At 46.9% G+C, this 19,463-nt stretch overlaps 1 protein-coding gene across 1 annotated transcript in view; it reads right to left on the reverse strand.

Annotated features, from left to right (window-relative positions):
• SSPN (sarcospan) overlaps window positions 1-14,982 on the reverse strand; it is a 29,074-nt gene extending 14,092 nt beyond the window's left edge. The window contains exon 1 of the mRNA XM_066590142.1: window positions 14,468-14,982. Coding sequence (XP_066446239.1) covers window positions 14,468-14,764 — 297 coding nt within the window. The 5' untranslated portion in view covers window positions 14,765-14,982. The remainder of the gene's footprint in view (window positions 1-14,467) is intronic.
• Between the last annotated feature and the right edge of the window lie 4,481 nt (window positions 14,983-19,463).

Consider the following 19,463-nt stretch of genomic DNA (forward strand, 5'->3'; position numbering starts at 1 on the left):
CGCATCATCTGGTATATACTTATATGGACTTACTACTGTTAGAATATCTACTTGTCCAGTAGGAGTGTAACTGGAATAAGAGTCCACGCCTTTTATACATTTTTATTTTTATCTTTACCTAATAAAAGTTATATTTTAGTGATTCCCTCGGTGATAGGCTTGTTGACACACAGGGTTTTCCTTTCTGTCACGGTGACAATTGCAGTGCAGACTGACACGGAACAGCAGATGAGAAGGAAAACGAGGGATTGTGTCTCACAGCTCTGTAAGTCATTCAGGGTCCTTGTCCTGCACATTGATGGACCCTATTAATTTTGGCCGCTATACGTACGCTGTTATTAGAGCTTTTACCAGCAGGCACCGCTCTTCTTGCCGCTGGTCATGTATTCCTCATCAGCCCCGTGTCTGCTGGGTCTTGTGACAAGCACACGGCGCCCAATTTGTTCCCCTCAATGTTCATTATGTTGTTGACTTGAAGACTGCATGAAAGCAGCAACTGAAAAAACAGTCGATCGCCGAAAATGTGACCGTATGGAGGGACTGCTGGGGAGCGATGAGGTGGGCAAGAGTCCACACAAGGCCCTTCATCATTATCTGAGACCAAAGCCCCCTGTTATCCTTCTAGTACCCTCAGTACTGCAGCTACAGTGCCCCCATAATGCAAAGCTCAGTGTAATAATGACAGCTATGTGGACCCCACACCAATGCCAGAGTATATTGCCTCCATAATCCTCGCCGCAGTGCCCCCATAAGAGCAACATCTCCTGGACACCAAGTAACATTACTCATAGTAGACCTATAAAAACACACCCAGTGCCCCCATAACAATAGTCATAGTAGACCTATAGGAGTACACGTCAGTGCCCCCATAACAATAGTCATAGTAGACCTATAGGAATACACGCCAGTGCCCCCATAACAATAGTCATAGTAGACCTATAAAAACACACCCCAGTGCCCCCATAACAATAGTCATAGTAGACCTATAGGAATACACGCCAGTGCCCCCATAACAATAGTCATAGTAGACCTATAAAAACACACCCCAGTGCCCCCATAAGAATAGTCATAGTAGACCTATAAGAACACACCCCAGTGCCCCCATAAGAATAGTCATAGTAGACCTATAAGAACACACCCCAGTGCCCCCATAACAATAGTCATAGTAGACCTATAGGAATACACGCCAGTGCCCCCATAACAATAGTCATAGTAGACCTATAGGAATACACGCCAGTGCCCCCATAACAATAGTCATAGTAGACCTATAGGAGTACACGTCAGTGCCCCCATAACAATAGTCATAGTAGACCTATAGGAATACACACCAGTGCCCCCATAACAATAGTCATAGTAGACCTATAAAAACACACCCCAGTGCCCCCATAACAATAGTCATAGTAGACCTATAGGAGTACACGTCAGTGCCGCCATAACAATAGTCATAGTACACCTATAGGAATACACCCCAGTGCCCCCATAACAATAGTCATAGTAGACCTATAAAAACACACCCCAGTGCCCCCATAAGAATAGTCATAGTAGACCTATAAGAACACACCCCAGTGCCCCCATAACAATAGTCATAGTAGACCTATAGGAATACATGCCAGTGCCCCCATAACAATAGTCATAGTAGACCTATAAAAACACACCCCAGTGCCCCCATAACAATAGTCATAGTAGACCTATAGGAATACACCCCAGTGCCCCCATAAGAATAGTCATAGTAGACCTATAGGAATACACACCAGTGCCCCCATAACAATAGTCATAGTAGACCTATAAGAACACACCCCAGTGCCCCCATAACAATAGTCATAGTAGACCTATAGGAATACACGTCAGTGCCCCCATAACAATAGTCATAGTAGACCTATAGGAATACACGCCAGTGCCCCCATAACAATAGTCATAGTAGACCTATAGGAACACACCCCAGTGCCCCCATAACAATAGTCATAGTACACCTATAAAAACACACCCCAGTGCCCCCATAACAATAGTCATAGTACACCTATAAAAACACACGCCAGTGCCGCCATAACAATAGTCATAGTAAACCTATAAGAATACACCCCAGTGCCCCCATAACAATAGTCATAGTAGACCTATAGGAATACACGCCAGTGCCCCCATAACAATAGTCATAGTAGACCTATAGGAATACACGCCAGTGCCCCCATAACAATAGTCATAGTAGACCTATAAAAACACACCCCAGTGCCCCCATAACAATAGTCATAGTAGACCTATAGGAATACACCCCAGTGCCCCCATAACAATAGTCATAGTAGACCTATAGGAACACACCCCAGTGCCCCCATAACAATAGTCATAGTAGACCTATAAGAATACACGCCAGAGCCCCCATAACAATAGTCATAGTAGACCTATAAGAATACACGTCCGTGCCCCCATAACAATAGTCATAGTAGACCTATAGGAATACACGCCAGTGCCCCCATAACAATAGTCATAGTAGACCTATAGGAATACACGCCAGTGCCCCCATAACAATAGTCATAGTAGTCCTATAGGAATACACGCCAGTGCCCCATAACAATAGTCATAGTAGACCTATAGGAATACACGCCAGTGCCCCATAACAATAGTCATAGTAAACCTATAAGAATACACGCCAGAGCCCCCATAACAATAGTCATAGTAGACCTATAAGAATACACGCCAGTGCCGCCATAACAATAGTCATAGTAAACCTATAAGAATACACGCCAGTGCCCCCATAACAATAGTCATAGTAGACCTATAGGAATACACGCCAGTGCCCCCATAACAATAGTCATAGTAGACCTATAGGAATACACGCCAGTGCCCCCATAACAATAGTCATAGTAGACCTATAAAAACACACCCCAGTGCCCCCATAACAATAGTCATAGTAGACCTATAGGAATACACGCCAGTGCCCCCATAACAATAGTCATAGTAGACCTATAAAAACACACGCCAGTGCCGCCATAACAATAGTCATAGTAAACCTATAAGAATACACCCCAGTGCCCCCATAACAATAGTCATAGTAGACCTATAGGAATACACGCCAGTGCCCCCATAACAATAGTCATAGTAGACCTATAGGAATACACGCCAGTGCCCCCATAACAATAGTCATAGTAGACCTATAAAAACACACCCCAGTGCCCCCATAACAATAGTCATAGTAGACCTATAGGAATACACGCCAGTGCCCCCATAACAATAGTCATAGTAGACCTATAGGAATACACACCAGTGCCCCCATAACAATAGTCATAGTAGACCTATAAGAATACACGTCCGTGCCCCCATAACAATAGTCATAGTAGACCTATAGGAATACACGCCAGTGCCCCCATAACAATAGTCATAGTAGACCTATAGGAATACACGCCAGTGCCCCCATAACAATAGTCATAGTAGTCCTATAGGAATACACGCCAGTGCCCCATAACAATAGTCATAGTAGACCTATAGGAATACACGCCAGTGCCCCATAACAATAGTCATAGTAGACCTATAAGAATACACGCCAGTGCCGCCATAACAATAGTCATAGTAAACCTATAAGAATACACGCCAGTGCCCCCATAACAATAGTCATAGTAGACCTATAAGAATACACGCCAGTGCCCCCATAACAATAGTCATAGTAGACCTATAGGAATACACGCCAGTGCCCCCATAACAATAGTCATAGTAGACCTATAGGAATACACGCCAGTGCCCCCATAACAATAGTCATAGTAGACCTATAGGAATACACACCAGTGCCCCCATAACAATAGTCATAGTAGACCTATAAAAACACACCCCAGTGCCCCCATAACAATAGTCATAGTAGACCTATAGGAATACACCCCAGTGCCCCCATAACAATAGTCATAGTAGACCTATAGGAATACACCCCAGTGCCCCCATAACAATAGTCATAGTAGACCTATAAGAATACACACCAGTGCCGCCATAACAATAGTCATAGTAGACCTATAGGAATACACACCAGTGCCCCCATAACAATAGTCATAGTAGACCTATAAGAATACACGTCCGTGCCCCCATAACAATAGTCATAGTAGACCTATAAGAATACACGCCAGTGCCCCATAACAATAGTCATAGTAGACCTATAGGAATACACCCCAGTGCCCCCATAACAATAGTCATAGTAGACCTATAGGAATACACACCAGTGCCCCCATAACAATAGTCATAGTAGACCTATAAGAATACACGTCCGTGCCCCCATAACAATAGTCATAGTAGACCTATAGGAATACACGCCAGTGCCCCCATAACAATAGTCATAGTAGACCTATAGGAATACACGCCAGTGCCCCCATAACAATAGTCATAGTAGTCCTATAAGAATACACGCCAGTGCCCCCATAACAATAGTCATAGTAGACGAATAGGAATACACGCTAGTGCCCCCATAACAATAGTCATAGTAGACGTATAGGAATACACGCCAGTGCCCCCATAACAATAGTCATAGTAGACCTATAGGAATACACGCCAGTGCCCCCATAACAATAGTCATAGTAGACCTATAAGAACACACCCCAGTGCCCCCATAACAATAGTCATAGTAGACCTATAGGAATACACGCCAGTGCCCCCATAACAATAGTCATAGTAGACCTATAAGAACACACCCCAGTGCCCCCATAACAATAGTCATAGTAGACCTATAGGAATACACACCAGTGCCCCCATAACAATAGTCATAGTAGACCTATAAAAGCACACCCCAGTGCCCCCATAACAATAGTCATAGTAGACCTATAGGAACACACCCCAGTGCCCCCATAACAATAGTCATAGTAGACCTATAGGAATACATGCCAGTGCCCCCATAACAATAGTCATAGTAGACCTATAAGAACACACCCCAGTGCCCCCATAACAATAGTCATAGTAGTCCTATAAGAATACACGTCCGTGCCCCCATAACAATAGTCATAGTAGTCCTATAAGAATACACGCCAGTGCCCCCATAACAATAGTCATAGTAGTCCTATAAGAATACACGCCAGTGCCCCCATAACAATAGTCATAGTAGACCTATAGGAATACACGCCAGTGCCCCCATAACAATAGTCATAGTAGACCTATAGGAATACACGCCAGTGCCCCCATAACAATAGTCATAGTAGACCTATAGGAATACACGCCAGTGCCCCCATAACAATAGTCATAGTAGACCTATAGGAATACACACCAGTGCCCCCATAACAATAGTCATAGTAGACTTATAGGAATACACCCCAGTGCCCCCATAACAATAGTCATAGTAGACCTATAGGAATACACGCCAGTGCCCCCATAACCATAGTCATAGTAGACCTATAAGAACACACCCCAGTGCCCCCATAACAATAGTCATAGTAGACCTATAGGAATACACACCAGTGCCCCATAACAATAGTCATAGTAGACCTATAGGAATACACGCCAGTGCCCCATAACAATAGTCATAGTAGACCTATAAGAATACACGTCAGTGCCCCATAACAATAGTCATAGTAGACCTATAAGAATACACGCCAGTGCCCCCATAACAATAGTCATAGTAGACCTATAAGAATACACGCCAGTGCCCCATAACAATAGTCATAGTAGACCTATAAGAATACACGCCAGTGCCCCCATAACAATAGTCCTAGTAGACCTATAGGAATACACGCCAGTGCTGCCATAACAATAGTCATAGTAAACCTATAAGAATACACGCCAGTGCCCCCATAACAATAGTCATAGTAGACCTATAGGAATACACGCCAGTGCTGCCATAACAATAGTCATAGTAGACCTATAAGAATACACGCCAGTGCCCCCATAACAATAGTCCTAGTAGACCTATAGGAATACACGCCAGTGCTGCCATAACAATAGTCATAGTAGACCTATAAGAATACACGCCAGTGCCCCATAACAATAGTCATAGTAGACCTATAAGAATACACGCCAGTGCCCCCATAACAATAGTCCTAGTAGACCTATAGGAATACACGCCAGTGCTGCCATAACAATAGTCATAGTAAACCTATAAGAATACACGCCAGTGCCCCATAACAATAGTCATAGTAGACCTATAAGAATACACGCCAGTGCCCCCATAACAATAGTCATAGTAGACCTATAGGAATACACGCCAGTGCCCCATAACAATAGTCATAGTAGACCTATAGGAATACACGCCAGTGCCCCCATAACAATAGTCATAGTAGACCTATAGGAATACACGCCAGTGCCCCCATAACAATAGTCATAGTAGACCTATAGGAATACACGTCAGTGCCCCCATAACAATAGTCATAGTAGACCTATAAGAATACACGTCCGTGCCCCCATAACAATAGTCATAGTAGACCTATAAGAATACACGTCCGTGCCCCCATAACAATAGTCATAGTAGACCTATAGGAACACACCCCAGTGCCCCCATAACAATAGTCATAGTAGACCTATAGGAATACATGCCAGTGCCCCATAACAATAGTCATAGTAAACCTATAAGAATACACGTCAGTGCCCCCATAACAATAGTCATAGTAGACCTATAAGAATACACGTCCGTGCCCCCATAACAATAGTCATAGTAGACCTATAGGAACACACCCCAGTGCCCCCATAACAATAGTCATAGTAGACCTATAGGAATACATGCCAGTGCCCCCATAACAATAGTCATAGTAGACCTATAAGAATACACGTCAGTGCCCCCATAACAATAGTCATAGTAGACCTATAGGAACACACCCCAGTGCCCCCATAACAATAGTCATAGTAGACCTATAGGAATACACGCCAGTGCCCCCATAACAATAGTCATAGTAGACCTATAGGAGTACACGCCAGTGCCCCCATAACAATAGTCATAGTAGACCTATAGGAATACACACCAGTGCCCCCATAACAATAGTCATAGTAGACCTATAAAAACACACCCCAGTGCCCCCATAACAATAGTCATAGTAGACCTATAGGAATACACCCCAGTGCCCCCATAACAATAGTCATAGTAGACCTATAGGAATACACCCCAGTGCCCCCATAACAATAGTCATAGTAGACCTATAAGAATACACACCAGTGCCGCCATAACAATAGTCATAGTAGACCTATAGGAATACACACCAGTGCCCCCATAACAATAGTCATAGTAGACCTATAAGAATACACGTCCGTGCCCCCATAACAATAGTCATAGTAGACCTATAGGAATACACGCCAGTGCCCCCATAACAATAGTCATAGTAGACCTATAGGAATACACGCCAGTGCCCCTATAACAATAGTCATAGTAGACCTATAAGAATACACGTCAGTGCCCCCATAACAATAGTCATAGTAGACCTATAAGAATACACGTCCGTGCCCCCATAACAATAGTCATAGTAGACCTATAGGAATACACGCCAGTGCCCCCATAACAATAGTCATAGTAGACCTATAGGAATACACGCCAGTGCCTCTATAACAGTACCATCAATATGTATAGTGGCACCATAATCGTAGCCACAGTGCCCCCATAAGAGTGGCAGCTGCAGTGCCTACTTCTACAGTGCCAGCCAAAGAATAATCACATTACCATCCATGCCACAGTGCCCCATAACCGTAGCCTGACTAATATCCAAAGTATCCACAGTTACCAGAGTTCTCCTGTAAGGCAAAGGTCCTCATCTGTGCCACCCAGGTGCCACCCAAGTGCCCCCAAACCATCAACCATTATATACTTGTTACAGTGCCCTCGTAATAGTGAAGAGAGCTCATAACGGGGCTTTCATAGATGCGACAGTCACCATAGTGCCCCCATACCACTATCGCTATTAGAGTGCCCGCATACTGATCGGAGAGCCCCCAGTGCTGATCACTCAGAAGCTCCACTAACCCCTTCACGACCGGCCGGTTCCAAGTGCTTTACATCGTCGCATCGTAAGAGCCATAACTCGCTGACGGCCATATGAGGGCTGGTGTGCCTGTGGGAGGGGTTGTATATATGACCGCCCGCCTTGCGAGGTCCATGTAACGCGTTGAAGAACTTTTATTACATTGTTTTTTGGGGGGTGGGGGTGAACATCCAGAAATTTCGCCATTGTTTTCGGGTTTGTCTTTACGGCATTCGGTAAAAATAGTGTAATAGCTTTCTTGTCTGATTGGCACAATTACTGCGGCTCCAAGTTTAAAGAGATCTTTTTTTATTTTTTTTACATTTTAGCACGAAAAAAGCAGGTTTTTAACCCCTTAGAAAGTAAAGTGCCCATCTTTTACCTTTCTGCCAAACAAGGATTTTATGTTCAGCATAAAATCCATCGTTCGGCAGAGGAGCTGATGGCAGGGACATCACACTGTGTTGTCCGTGGGGAGCGCTGATTACATTGTCTCATCTGCCAGCCCCACGGCAGAACAAAGGAATGTATTTAGAGAACAGACCACCCGCTGTTCTCTGCATACAGCTCCCTGTGGCTCACACCCATTAATAAGCTACTAATGGACATTAGTACCAATTAGTAGTTTAAGCGATCATCTTTGTGTGTAAAAGGGCCTTTAGACCCAGAACAGTTATATCCCCCTGGCAGCGGGGCTCTGTGGGGACTTGCCTTTTTGTGGGAAGAGTTGTAGTTCTTACTGGCACCAGTTTGAGGTAGATGTGACTTTTGGATTTTTTTTTCACACTTTTTTTCAAATGTGAAAAAAAAAGCAATTTTGAGTTACTTTTTAAAATTATTTTCATGTTTTCACCGTGTGCAATAAATCACAAAATATGTTTATTGTCTGGGTGATGCCGGTCATGTGCCAGGTTTTTTTTAAACTTTTTTTTTGGTATTTTTTTTGTATTTTTAGACATTCGTGAACTTTTTTTGACACTATTTTAGACCCTGAAGAGGACTTGATGATGTGATCTTTCTATAACTAGGATGGTACACTGCATTACTTAGGTAGTGCATTCTACTCATCCTATGGTAGCAGTTCATTGCACTCTGCCGGAGGGGGGGGGGGGGTGTAATAGGCTGAGTTACATGGTACTCCAACAACACATAAGTGCCTGCAGCACTACAGCAAACCCTTATCCAAGGGGAGGCTCTCTCTGCACAGCCGTTAACCAGGAAGTGGATCCAAGTTTTCCAAAATCACAAAACTTTATCCAAAAATGGCAGCAGTTACATGGTAGACATGGGGAGGTTTGTCAGGCTTCCAGTGCCATGGGAACCCATTGGTACCTGGCGATTGCATTGCAGGGTGCCGATGGGTGGCAGAAGCAGCCCCCTCCCCCTGTCATCTGCAGTTGCTATTGATTGAGGCATGTAAGGGGTTAAACTGCCAGATTTCTGTATTCCTGGCGGTTAGAGCAGGAGCCCCGCTGTCACTAGTTGACCAATCTACCGCCTTAAAAAGATGAATGTAGAGGCTTGAAGCCCGCTAGAGAGGTCAGTAATAAGGGGTATTGGGCGTCCCTAAGGGGTGCATTGAAGCATCGCGGTCCTGGAAAAAGCAGCCGGGCGCATCTGCTTCTAGATCAGCCGGTATCCTAGTTCTATGTAGACGCTGAGCGCTGCTGCGTGTGTATATATATATATATATATGTGTGTGTGTGTGTGTGTGTGTGTGTGTGTGTGTGTGTGTGTGTGTGTGTGTGTGTGTGTATATATATATAATCACAGATGGAGATGTCCTTAAGACAGAGCTACATGCAGACAGCGCACCCACAATGCCGCCCTCCGGACTGTCGGTGAGCGGTCGGTTTGGCAGCACGTGGCGGGCGCAGCCCATGTGACGGCACGCTGATGGGTGCAGCTCAGTAACATTGAGGATTTCATGCCCACTTGGTCATGTGCGCCGCTGTCACAAGTTGTGCCTGGCGCAGCCGATTCTGTGTGAAGAGTATTATTCCCCTCCGTGCTGTAAAACAAGTCTTCTAGGAGCGCGGGGGTTTACGCCCCCTGGAGGGCGATGTGCGCGGTGTAAACAGCCGAGTACATGTGTGAGAGTATTCCCAGCCATACACATAATGGTCGCACGCTCCTGTCTCCATCGCCTCGGTTACCACGTGGTAACTCACTTTTTTCTTGCTTTCATGCATCCAAAATAGAAAATGAAGCAAGTTTGCAAATAGTCTTCCTTCGTTTTGTGTATACGGCGACTATGAAGCTCTATGTGTCTCCATGGTAACAGATTCCTGCACAGTCTGATCCTGCAGTCCTACTAACATACATAAGCTATATGGGGTAGGTTGAGGGGAAATACTGCGTGACCGTCAGCTCTGACTACACAGGCTTTGTTTGTAGTCTGTAGCCGTGGAAACGCATCGGAGTTGTACACGGAAAACAGTAGGACACTTTTTGATGAAGACTATTTTTAAAGTTCTTCATTTTCTATTGTAGTGGTATAGAGCAGGGGCCCGACTCCAGTCCTCAGGGACCCCAGCAGGTCGTGGTTTCAGGATATCCTATGGTAAGAATGCCGGTGGCAATGTCCGAGGCCCGACAATAATGACATCACCTGTGCGATATGAGGGAATCCTGAACACATGACCTGTTGGGGGCGCTGAGGACTGGAGGTGGGGCGCAGTAAAAAGAAGCCGTTGCAATCGTCTACACGCCCTCTAAGTGACTGTCCGTTTTTTCCTTTATGGGCACCTTATTGATTGACGCCAGCTACCAGATACCAATAAATTAGATAAACTGCGATGGTTTTTCATGTTTGGGCTTTTTAACGCAACTTTTCAAAGGGGAAGTCCAGGAAATACTGAGGGGATCACATTGGGGGAATCTGTGGACTGAAGGAACTCAACTGCACTCTAAGCTGAGCACCATTCCGCCAAAGGTGTGGGCGCTGGTCTGGGTCTCTGTGGTCACTTTTAGGTGGATTTCCTCTTTTAATGTCTTTTTGTCGGTGGCAGGGGCGTAACTATAGAGGATGCAGCGATGCGGTGGCCCCCGGGCCCAGGAGCCTTAGGGGGCCCATAAGGCCTCTCCTCTCCATATAGGGAGCCCAGTACTATGAATAAAGCATTATAGTTGGGGGCCCGGTTACAGGTTTTGCATCGGGGCCCGGGAGCTTCAAGTTGTGCCTCTGGTGGGTGTCAGTGACCATCAGAGTGACTTCCTCTCATGGACAGACCCCCTCCTCCAGTCTCGCCGTGTGATCCCCGGCCGCACGTCTCTTTCTAGTTGACCACAGATATTACAGGGAAGCTCCCACATGGACAAAAATAATATTGTCTGGAAACCATCAGCAATTTGCCGCTCCCTGATCTTTTAGTTGTGTCTGTCTGGATTTAGTACTTTGTGTGCAACAGGGATGATCTGCTGTAAAGAGGAAGCGTTGGGGGGCTCGATAACATCCTAGTATCCCCCGTGTGCTGTAGATATGTTTTATTATTTGGAAACCATCAGCAAGCAGACTCCCATGACCTTATCTCCCAGTGGAGTGATTTATTAGTGAGTCCCCTATACTCTGTCATATCATGGCTGGCCCTAGTTATGTGCAATCTCTGCAGTCGCATGGTGCCCGGGCCACCGGCTTGGATGGGGAGCACCAAGAGGATGGCGGTTGGGGGCGATCACCCCCTTAGGTTAGCTCGGTCAGATGATTTGTGGACCTGCATCCTCCTCCTCTCGGCTCTGCTATCTCCTCTGATGTTCTGAGGTGGCGCTGTCTGCCCTTTGTGGCTTCCACAACACAGTCACTTAGATCTCATGTCAGCGAGCCGGTCGGATTCTGCATGCGAGAGCCCGCCGCGGCCGAGGACCGTGTTCACCCGTCCAGGTCCTCACTGCGGCTGTGGGCGGAGCGCTGGCACAATGCACATGCGCACTAGAGATTTATTTTTTTAAATCTCCTGCTTTGTCCGTGGAATCCGCGGTCCATCCGCAAGTGAATTGCAGACAGGCTGCGGATTGGACGGCTTCCATTAACTTCAGTGGAAACAGTCCGTGCAAAATAGAGCATGCTGGGATTTGTTTTCTGGAGCAGAAGGTCCGCAAAACAAATCTGCATGCCTTCTTAAAGCTGCGGATGCCCGTGCCTATGGGTGGCTTGAATTGCGGATTCCACAATTCAATTTTGCCTGTGGGCATTGGGCCTTAGTTCTGCTACTGTATTTATGTTATGAGTTTGGTTCTGCAGCTCTATTATTGTTATCAGCTTGGTCCTGCTGCAGTATTTATGTTATCAGCTTAGTTGTGGGGTATATGTATATACCGAGGTTGGTTCTGGTGCTGTATTTATCATTTGAGCTTGGTTCTGGTGCTGTACTATGTATTGAGGCTGGTTCTGGTGCTGTATCTATGTACTTAGCTTATTTCTGGTGCAGTACTTATGTATTGAGCTTGCTTCTGGTGCTGTATGTATGTTATGAGCTTGCTTCTGGGGTTGTATTTATATTAGGAGCTTGGTTCTGGTATTGTTTTTATGTTTTGAGGTTGGTTATAACCATTTTCCTGCTGCCCATCATTCAGCTCCTTCCATAAAGTATCCCATGATGCCGGACATTAGATCTGTGACATCAGGCGTTACCTAATATGTGTGTTAGACTCAGAGCCGACACCGCAGAGAGCGCTGCGGGATAGCAACCTGTTATTTTTAGTGCATGACCCAGCAGGAAGCTCTGCTCCCTCCCCAACACTCTGCCTATGTTGTATAGATGGGATTGATCACGCATTTCTCCTTTGTCGGTGAAGGGGTTAATATATTCTTCTGTTTCGGCACATATGTATTTAAAGGGGCTTTCCTATATATTTTCCTAGCTCTACCATCACAAGAGTCAATGAAGAATGAAAAGTTCTTCCACTTTCCGACAGACTTTGTGGGGGTGGGGGAAGTGGTGAACCTGGGGAACAATGATTCCCCTTGTGGAGAGCAGCACATGTAAGGAGTCTCATGGGCCATGCAGTGCTTCCTGGGAAAACATATGTAAATGAGCGATAGAATAATCCTCCACACTTAGGTGGCGCTGTGGGGGGTTGTTCCATCGCACATTTGGTACCTTCCAATGGGGGAATATATTGAGGGTCCATTCACATCCGGATCCTGGAGACAATCCTGGCCGAAATAGCTCAGCATGCTGCATTATTTCACGTGGACGATGCCAGAAGGCGGACCGACCCCATTATAGTCAATGTAGCGCCATTCAGCCCCAGCATTGCCGGACTCAGCGGACTCGCTATTTTCATTGTTTGGCCCCAGGGATGGAGGCATGACCCGATGCAGATGAGAATGGGGTCTTTTACACTTGCGCCAGAATTCTGACAGCAAAAAGACACATTTTTGGTGTAATTGGTGTTTTGTGTGGAATTTGCGGCTTTTAGTCATTTTCTGAAAGCTCAACCAGCTATATAAAAAAACTGGCCAGGGCTTAAGAGGAGGCGTGGCCACCAGCAGCCAATCACATTTACTATAAGTTGGCGGAGCTTCTAAATGAGATGCACAGGTGGCATACATTGTTGGAAGTACATAAGCCCCTCCGGTTGCAATTTCTCACCTTTTCCAATATCTCTGCTTGCTGTCAGTGATTGAAGACTGTCTTGTGTATTGGTGTGGCAGACGAATTGTCCTGAACTAACGTCTCTTACATCTGAGGTTTTGTTACAGTTGTCTCCCGTCTACACAATCCCCTGAACTCCAAACTGATACATTGTAGCAAACTATCAGAAGAGTTGAGAACTGCAGATGTGAGGCTTGTTTAGACTGGATACAATTGTAACAAACCTTCAACTGTGACTAGCATCAGGTCTGACATTCTCATTCACTGACAACAAGCAGAAATCTTGAAAATAGTGAGAAATTATAACCCGACTCGTTGCAGAATTGTTCATTATACAATTAATGAACTTAACCTGGAAACCCCCAGTTGAGGTCGGGGGTCCTCAGTGCCCCCCTGGGTGACAACTGGCATAGCAGCCATGGTAGCTTCATCAACAGTTGTCAGTCCCTCCCCTGGAACGGGGTGTCACTTCTCACAGGGGCAGATCCACTTTTCAGAAAATCAGTTTCTTAGCTTCCTCTTCTCCTGGGAAAGTTGAGTGACAACCAATATGGCCGACATTGCAGCTTTTACAGAAGTTGGCATCCCGTATTAAATGGATAAACTAGAGAAGGGGGCATATGACTTCTCAAAGTGACAGATCACCTTTTTGAAGGCATTTTCTGTTTCTGGGAAAGTTGGGTGACAACCAATATAGCAGCCACTGCAGCTTTTCCCGTAGTTGTCAGCCTGCCCCCTGGATAAGGAGGCGTGTCACTTCTTAAAGTGACAGATTCCCATTATAATAGCGTTTTCTTAGCTTTCTCTGTTTCCGGGGAGTTTGGGCAACTATCAATCTGGCGGCCACAATAGTTGCCACTCAGCTTTCCCAGACTCCTGAATGGGAGATCAGCTGTCCCGATTAATAAGCCTGCATGTGTCATGCAAAGGGTTACTGCATGCAGCAAAAACCAAGCCCAGACCGCCAATGCTTACAATGATGCCGGCCCAGATTGGGGTGTCTCTGACTAGTAGCGAGGAGCAGTATGCCGCCATAATGATTGCCAGCACTGTGATCGACACGCCGAGGGTCAGCTGGAGCAGGGCCACCAAGAGCGGGAAGCGACAGCCGCAGCAAGTCTGCAATTCGTCCGTTTGGCCGGGCTCCTCGTCCTTTTGTTTCTTCTTTTTGGCTTTGGCCTTGCTCTCCTGGGGTCCCTGCTGCTGCTGCGCCCCCGATGCCCCCTTATCCTGCTCCCTGGGGCTCGGCTTGTGCTTCTCCTCCGCTCCCATGGCTGCTGCTGCTGCCTGCGTGATCAATCCGGGCGGCTCCTCTATGCTTGGCGCTGGGCGATAGCCGGCGAATGGCAGGACTCTACTAATATGGAAGGCATTTGGAACAGATTCTCGAAAGCCTTCGAATGCCACTTATAGGCCGCAATCAAGGGGGGAATTGAGGGAAACCCGGACTGCCAACGGCCAGGGCACGATGGACTCGGATGAGGAGGGTGAGGGGTGAATACTCTCACTTTAAGCCGCGCGGCAGCGACCTGATGTACGTGACAAGCGGGACTTAAATATTTTAGTAGGCCCAGGGAACAATTCCCATGAAGCTTTGCCCCCCCCAGGCTCTTTCTTGCTTTGGGGGTCAGTCGAGTACTCGGCGCTCACAACTGTAATCACGCAGCGAGGAGAGTGACAGCCGCGGCCGCCCGACTCTCACATAATAATGAACTAGCGGCTGACGATGAGGATCGGGCGCGTCTCTCCATGAGCAAACAGTAACAAGACGGGATGAACATAGCGATCCGAGGCTTCTTCATTCTCTATGGAGGGATTACTGATCAGCGGGGTATATATATATATAGGGGGCAGGAAAACCAGCAGCAAACTGATGGTGAAACGCGTTATTTTTTCCTGTTCCTTCTAAAAAAAAACGTGCTTAAAAAAATAAAAGGAAGATTATTTTTTATGTTCTTAAGGAGAAACAGCAAGATGGGGCAATTCACAGGAAAAAAAGGAAAACTGGGGGGCGCCGCAGCCTCCACTGAACTGCTTGTTCAGTCTCTGTACATTAAGGGGTTTAATGACTTGCACTCAGGATAGGGCACTTCAGTCCACACAGCGCTGTACATTGTATGGTGGCTGTGCCTGGTATTGCAGCTCACTCCCATTTACTTGAATGGGGCATGGCTGCTCTTAGGCCATAGGACCAATTTCGATGACATCACAGACCTGAGAAGAGACCACATTCCATATCTGAGGGAGTGCCACTTCCTTTTCAATCAGCTGACCAGCAGGGATCCAAAGGGAAAGACCCCACCGACCAACTACGGATGACCTACCCTGAGGAAAGGTCATAGAAACCCCCTTTAAGGGTTCGTTCACATGTAGCGGATTTGCTGTGGATTTCACCCCTTTAAGTAACCATTCACACAAGCATACCGCAGGACTCCTCGCCTCCGTGCCATGTATGTGCGCTATGAATGAGGATGTTTGGCGTGCGCAGCGGCACATATTAGTGTACTTTTTGTACACGCAGAGCACGGTTTCTTTGCGCACCAGACACGACCTGGCCCCATTTACTGGCTGTTTAGCCTAATACGGTCCACATGTGTGCTTTTTTCCCCTGTATTGCACAGTATATTGCGTATTTGCACACCTCCCATAGACTTCTATGGGCACCTAGGAGATTGGCGAGGGTTAAAGGGGTTCTGACATGAGAAAAACACAATGTACTTACCTTGCCTGGCCAGGACCGATCATCAGGCATCCTCTTCTGTGGCTTCTAGAAGCCGAGCTGGAGAGGTCAAAATGACCGCTTCTTGCTCTGCTCCATCCGTGAGCCACTTCCGGGGCGCCACGTCACAAGCACTGCTTGCTGTGGGCGGCCCGTCCGTCCTGGCTGAACTGCAGGATCTGCGCGTGCGCAGTGGAGAGGCGGCCCGCCCTGACTCCTGTTAGAGGGCGCCTGTCTACTGCGCATGCGCGCAATCCCAGAGGGGGCGGCCCGTCCTGGCTGGTCTGCGGAGATGACCCCGCTGCACAGCAACAGAAGTATCAGGTTTTTATGCGTTCACAAGCCATAAATCGTGGGTCCCTGCGTCCATCAGGCAGACCACGGAACAATGGCTGTTAAAGCTTAAACACATTGTTTGTGTCAGACCCCTTTAATGCCCGGCCCTCTTGTCTATCAGCTGTTTGCTGGGCTGCTGTACATGTGTACTGAACTGAATTCTGTAAGCGTGGCGTCATTAAAATGCTAATGACCACTTGTACATGAGCGAGTGCTTCACATGCTCCACCCCTCATCACATGACTGTGATGTCATGCAGAGCCTGACAGCAGCCGTGTGCTCACAGGCCCTGTGATGATGTCACCGTCATGTGATCAGTCCCCGGATCTTAGCTCTGCCCCTCATCACAGATCCTAAACCAGCACTGGTTGACGAAAAATGTATGTAACATAGCTGTGTGTGTGACATGCATGTAGCAGAGCTGTGTGTATCTGTAACGCGCACAATGTAGCAGAGCTGTGTGTGGTGTGAGTGACACGCACGTAGCAGTGCTGTGTGTGTGTGAAGCGCATGTAGCAGAGCTGTATGTGACTGTGACGTGCATGTAGTAGAGCTGTGTGTGTCTGTGACACATGCATGTAGTAGAGTTGTGTGTGTCTGTGACACGTGCATGTAGTAGAGTTGTGTGTCTGTGACACATGCATGTAGTAGAGATGTGTGTGTCTGTGTCACATGCATATAGCAGAGCTGCATGTGTCTGTGACACACGCATTCAGCAGTGCTGTGTGTGATGCGCAAATGTAGCATAGCTGTGTGTCTGTGTCACGCACATGCAGCAGAGCTTTGTGTGGTGTTTGTGATGGGTGCATGTAGCATGGCTGTGTGTGGTGTCTGACATACACATGTAGCAAAGCTGTGTGTGTGATGCGCACATGTAGTAGAGCTGTGTGTGTGACATGCGCATGTAGCACAGCTGTGTGTGACATGCGCATGTAGCAGAACTGTGTGTGTCTCTGACACACATATAGCAGAGCTGTCAGTGTATTGACACATGCATGTAGCAGAGCTGTGAGTAGTGTCAGTGACATGCACATGTAGCAGAGCTGTGTGTCGGTTTGTGTGATGCGCATGTAGCAGAGCTGTGTGTGGTGTGTGTGTGACACGCATGTAGTGGAGCTGTGTGTGGTATGTGTGACGCACATGTAGCAGATCTGTATATGGTGTTTGTGACACAGAGATGTAGCAGAGCTGTGTGTCTGTAAAATGCACATGTAGCAAAGCTCTGCATGGTATGTGTGAAATGCATGTAGCAGGGCTGTGCGTTTGATGTGCATATAGCAGAGCCGTGTATGTCGGTGACACGTACATGTAGAAGAGCTGTGTGTGGTGTCTGTGACACGCATGTAGCAGATCTTTGTCTGTGACATGTTCATGTAATAGAGCTATGTGTATCTGTGACACATGCATGTAGCAGAGCTGTGTTTGGTGTGTGAGGCACGCATGTAGTAGAGTTCTGTGTGTCTGTGACATGCACATGTAGAAAAGCTGTGTGTGTGTGACACCCATATAGCAGAGGTGCATGTGGTGTGTGTGACATAGGCATGTAGTGGAGCTTTGTGTATCTGTGATGCGCATGTAGCAGAGTTGTGTGTGGTGTCTGTGATACATGCATGTAGTGGAGCTTTGTGTATCTGTGACGTGCATGTAGCAGAGCTGTGTGTGGTGTCTGTGAAATGTGCATTTAGCAGAGCTGTGTGTGGTATGTGTGACATGCATTAGCAGAGCTGTGTGTGGTGTCTGTGTCACGCGCATGTAGCAGAGCTGTGTGTCGTATGTGTGACCCGCATAAGCAGAGCTGTGTGTGTCTGTGACACGTGCATGTAGCAGAGCTGTGTGTGTCTGTGACGCGCATGTAGCAGAGCTGTGTGGTGTGTGCGACATGCATGTAGTAGAGCTGTGTGTTTGATGTGCATGTACCACATCTGTGTGTGTGTGATGTGCATGTAGCAGAGCTGTGTGTGTGATGCGTGGGGTGTAGCAGAGCTATGTGGCACATTGCGCCACCAGAAACACTGGTACTATAATGTCCTAATAATTACTAGTATATATAAAGGGAGGCGCTGCGCCACAGCTGCAGGAGATCCAGAGCAGCATTGTGGTGCAACCATTTAGAGAGGCTTCAGTTTGGGCAGTTATCCTGTGCTGGGGGGCTGCCCAGAGCTGCATCACCAGCAAGTACTGAAGACATGGGGGCAAAGTTGTTGGATTATCCAAGCCCCTGGGGTGAGGCCCCCACAGCAAACAGGAGGAGAGGGAGAGTCTCGCAATGCCGGACACCGTGGCGGCGCTGCAGATGATGATGATGATGTGGCGATCTCTGGAGATTAGCATCATCATAAGTGGGGGGCTTCGGCCAGTATAATGATGTATGCAGCGGTTATGCCACATTAATGAGAAGTGATGAGAACGTCATGTGCCTGGCTACTGCCAGGAGGAACTAAGAGGGGGCCAGAGACATAGGAATGTTGGTGTCAGACACCGAATGATAAGAGTGCATACTTTGAGTCGCAGTGGATATTTTCAGTTCCATCTAAATCGAGTACTGTCGCTTTAAGATGCCAGTTATTGCGTTACGTTAAAAATAACCGACCCGACTAGAGAGCACAAGTCTGTTTATTAGGCAAAAGTGCAGAAAAATATATTTTTATAGAAAAAGAATGTGCCGCCTCGTTTGTGATCGCCGCGCTATCCTGTCGCATCACCACCTCCCGCGGGCAGAAAGAAGCTGTTAGAAAGTTCTGCAACTTTCCACCAGACTTTATGTATCGCGTTCTGATTGTGGACAAGATCTCTGCTTACAGTCAGTGAACCGCTACATGCCTTGTTTTACCCATCCTGCTCTTGTCCTGCTTGCAGAGCTGTCCTCTGTTACAATGTATCTTTGGCAGGGGGCGTGGCTTTTGGCTTCGGATTGCC

The sequence above is a fragment of the Eleutherodactylus coqui genome, chromosome 2 (assembly GCF_035609145.1).
Source record: "Eleutherodactylus coqui strain aEleCoq1 chromosome 2, aEleCoq1.hap1, whole genome shotgun sequence".
In the NCBI taxonomy this organism is placed as follows: domain Eukaryota; kingdom Metazoa; phylum Chordata; class Amphibia; order Anura; family Eleutherodactylidae; genus Eleutherodactylus; species Eleutherodactylus coqui.